At 35.5% G+C, this 4,522-nt stretch overlaps 1 protein-coding gene across 1 annotated transcript; it reads right to left on the bottom strand.

The window, feature by feature from the left end:
- Nucleotides 1–1,129: 1,129 nt before the first annotated feature.
- On the bottom strand, nucleotides 1,130–3,994 carry LOC144558736 (3-dehydrosphinganine reductase TSC10A-like). The gene is made up of 3 exons (XM_078307587.1): nucleotides 3,391–3,994; nucleotides 3,149–3,296; nucleotides 1,130–1,605 (listed from the first exon to the last, which is right to left on the bottom strand). The coding sequence occupies exons 1-3, from the start codon at nucleotides 3,928–3,930 to the stop codon at nucleotides 1,316–1,318; spliced, it is 978 nt and encodes a 325-aa protein (XP_078163713.1). The 5' UTR covers nucleotides 3,931–3,994; the 3' UTR covers nucleotides 1,130–1,315.
- Nucleotides 3,995–4,522: the final 528 nt, after the last annotated feature.

Genomic DNA, 4,522 nt, shown 5'->3' with positions numbered 1-4,522 from the left:
GGGTATTTTTAAAAAACTCGGCAAGTACCAATTGTGGCAATTTTTTATTTATAGAAATTATTATTAAATAATAAATAAAATAAAAAGAGTATCATTATTTTTGGATGCTCCAAATTTTTTTTTTCTGGATTATTCATTTATAGCGTAGAAAAATGAAAGTATTTTTTTCTATTCATAATTGTTATTTAATAATAATTCCTATATGTGTAAAAAAAATCCCATTATCAATAATGAACTCTCCTCCTGTACATTTTACACTTGGGATCTTAGGATGTTTTGTCTTAACTCGAAATCAGATTCACAGTATCAAAAGTAAAATTTTAAATTTTGTATCTTGTAAATTATGTAAAATGTATAGAATGTATTAAAATATGTGGAGGATTTTAATGTCGCAAATGTTTTTATTTTTATTATAAAATTTAAAATTCAAATGTGGAATTTAAACATTTGATCGCATTCAATAATGAACCCTCCTCCAGTCCATTTACATTGGGGATTTTAGACTTGGATATGTGACGATGTCTTTAACTCGAAATCAAATTCAGAATTAAAAGTAAAAATTGAGAATTAGTATCTTACATATGTAAATTACTAAATTACGTAAGATGCATAGTGTATTAAAATATGAGGAGCATTTCACCGTAGCAAATATTTTTAATTATATTTTAAAATTTAAGAAACGCTGCCTAAAATTGCCAACGTGTTTTTTTATACCAGCGCAGGAACTTTTGAGCGTATTAAAAAGAGTTAATCATATGTAATTTTTAATGCACCTGAAAGGATCAATTATGTACAAATTTGATTTTATACGTAATTCATGAAAGATAGCAAAAAAAAATGACTTAAAAATAAAATAAAATTATCAATATTTTAGATCATTTTTGCCATATTTCATAAATTATAAAAAATAGTAAAAAAATTTCAAAAATAGTAAAAATTAATATTCTACAAGTTCATTATATAACCAATTTAATAAGTTATTTAAATCGAAGTTTGAATTTTTTACAATAAATTTTTGAGACCGTGGTACAAAAAAACTTGTGCTATCCATAGCACCTAAGCCTTGCTCAAAAGACAATACAAAAAGTATTATTATTTGTTTTTCCCTCCTTTGCCAAACTTGAAACAAGGGAAACTAACAGTTGGATCACACAGACACAATACTCTAAATACAGAAAAAACAAAAACAGCCAATGCTGTAGCTTATTATAATAAAAACCAACTTGAAACATGCGATAATAGGTTTAAGCTTTTAACAAATCTAACAAAAGCTAAACAAGGTCACCTCATCCTTGTGGCAAATGAAATCAGGTAATTATCTCTTTGCATGCCAATTCTCGATTGCCGAGTACCAATTCCACTGGAAACAAAGTGCAACGAAGCGCATTAATCCAGCACCAAGCACCTCCAATAGTGCCGTCACAGAAGATCTCTGCGGGGACAGGCCAGCAGTTGCAATAGCCAGCATGGCCCCCTCAAAATTGCATGGAATTATAAACCGACCCTCTTTCAGCCCACGCAGAGCCTTCTTCACAACATCCTCTGCCTTCATCTCACCAGACGACCCCACAACTATATTTGTCAGCTCAGGCCTTTTCTTTTGCTCTGCACGCACGTATAGTTTGATATCAGCCATAAGAAACAAAACTTGATAAATAAAACACAGCCCTGGCCTCTCTGATGCTCTTTGATTTTAAATATTCTTAGTTTAATTGTAGGGTTTATGTGTATTATGCGGTAGAACTAACAAGGCAGTCGGTGGGACAACTAAATTACTAAGTTGTTCCTCTTGGGAATTGTATGTTCCAAACTTTCTTTTTATTGGGGTACTAATTGTTTGCATATGGGGCATTTTTCCGTCTGAATGATGGACTAATTTGGTACTTCATCCCTTGGCTTTGCTTCCAACAACCTAGCATGTTGACTGCTTGGTTGTCTAAGAACAGGTGACAGCAGATATCAGTAATTACCAGTTTTGTTTAGAACGGTAAATTCTTTGTTAAACAAAAACGTCAAACAATCTGTTCAATACATGACACTTCTACAACAGTAATCTAACTTTTAGATTGATTTTTATGACAAAGATGGACTATATAAATGCCTATTACTTTTGAATTTATGAAGTAACTGTCTTCAATTTTGCTTTGACACTGGTAGATCTCTATCACTTTTAAAATTAAACGCTATAATCAGGAGTTGATACCCCTCCTTTATACCAATTACAAGGAAAAAGGACGATTTTAATTGTATTTAAAAATGACCATTATACCCCTCCTTTATTCTGCACATTCAAAAATGACCATCATACTTTGTTGCAAATTGTGTTTAATTACTCAAGAAAGAAAATAAAGAAAGATAATTTTATGTTATGAATGAAGAGTATAGCTATTGTGAGCTTAAGCTCACCAAGAAGTTTGCAAGCTTAACATAAAAATGTTACTAGATTGACTTCAAATGATGAATTCAAACAACCCATTATTGAAGATCATTTTATATAAGATGAAAATACTTGTTGAGTCCGGCATTGTAATTGCAAATCAAACTTTTCAAGAGCGTTTTATATAAGATTAAGAGGTTGGATACTGCTTAAAAAATGCACAAAAACAGTTCGTCACCTAACATCCTGATCTTATAAAAAATTAACTCAAAAAAAGGAGAAATTTGGAATATTAAGCTTGGCTCGTCAAGTAGATCAAGGTCAACAATTTGAATTTGGCACTGTTACTGATCCAGCGATTGAGGTTAAGCTCACAAACTCCTTGCCATGCTTAACATGAAACTAGCTTTACCCTTTGAATGAATTGTAGGGGAATTATAATGGACATTACTCGCAAATTAAGACAAGCCCCTTTGTGCTATGTAAATAGAGCTTTGTCAATGTAATCTATCACTGAAACAAAGATCAACTAAGGAGAAAGGACAATAACAAATGGCACAGCTCTAAAAGTTGAACAGTTAAAAAGGGGTCCTATTACCAAATTAATCAACTTGAGCTTTTACTGATGCAGGTAACTTAGAAGGACAAGATCATGTAAGTGACCTTTTACCAATTTGAAAATTTCCTGCCTTCCTGGGAAAAATTGCTTGTAATTGTACAGGGAAACTGTCATAACAATTAATAACAACTACGCGTGTTTGAAATATTTACCTTCAGCTAAACCAGGAGTAGCCGTATCCGGAGGAAAAATCATAGAGACATGGATGTTGTCAGCAATGACCTCTTGTTGCAACGCCTCTGCTAAACCCCTCAATGCAAATTTACTTGCTGAATAAGCTGTGTATCCATAGATTCCCACCTACATTCAATAACAAACTACGACTTCAAAAACCAATTAAATTAAACAGAACTATACTGGAAATTGAAAATGATTGAAGGAGAGAGATAGAGACCTGGCCAGCTTGAGAAGACATAATGGCAATGGAGGCCGGCAGTTGAGTTTCACGGGTCCGCCTCTTCATGCCGGGAAGAGCAGCCTTAATTAGATGAAATGTGCCCATTAAATTCACATCTATCATAAACTTGGCCTCCTCCAGTTCCTGTTTCTCCAGTTCCATTGGCACAAATACTCCCTGGTTGCATACTAGCACATCCACCGGCCCCGCCTCCTCCAGTGCCTGTGTAACCGCCTCTGGGTCCCGCACGTCAGCTACCAAAACTCTCGCCTCGTGTCCCGTCGCCAGCTTGATCTCTTCTCTCGCTTCCTCAAGTCGCTTTAAGTTTCGTGCTAGGATTGACACGAAGGCCCCCTCCGCAGCGACCGCCTTCGCCAGTGCCAGCCCGATACCGCTCGATCCGCCCGTGATCAACACATGGCGGTTCTTGATTGGTACCCGCACGGACTTCGGCCGGGTCAAGAAGGATAGAACCAGGAAGGCTATAAGGAGGCCTAAGGGAATTAGGAGCAAAAGGAGAAGAAAAGGAGATGCCATTTTTGTTTACGAGAGAAAATCAACAGAACTGAGGTGAACGAGAGTAACGAAACGAACAGATATATAGGCTGTCTTCGGTCAAAATGTGGCACTAAAAGCCATCGGTATGTTCGGCAACAAAGTTTAGTGTTGCAGCTTAAGCTGTGCTAAGGAGAATATTTTCGGGAATAATGAAGCTTAAATTGTATAAAAATGCTGAGGAGTTCTAAGTTGGCACTTTGCATTAAGTTTGGATTTTTATTAGCTTAAAAATTTGCTTTAAAAAAGTTTAAGAAAAGTGTTCTAAGCTTGTCTAAAACATTGTTGTTCGGCCAGTTTAAATAGCTAAGGAAGCTAAAGTCTCTCTAAGGAGGCTAAAACCTTGTTGCCGAACATGACTGATATCGGTCTTAATTTTCTGGAATTCACATCCCCTCAGATTATTGGGCTGAGTACAATTGAATTAGACGGTCTAAAATTGTTCTATTTAACTTGATGCGAATCTCAAAGCACAAATAATACTGCCTCCTCTGTCATCCCAAGCAAGGATCGGCTGGGAGTAAATCTGGGCCGTCCGTTTTAATTATGTTGAGTCAGGTACCTGAGAGGATAC

This window comes from Carex rostrata, chromosome 8 (genome assembly GCF_964058835.1).
Source record: "Carex rostrata chromosome 8, lpCarRost1.2, whole genome shotgun sequence".
NCBI lineage: Eukaryota > Viridiplantae > Streptophyta > Magnoliopsida > Poales > Cyperaceae > Carex > Carex rostrata.
This window is presented reverse-complemented; position numbering and strand designations above follow the sequence as displayed.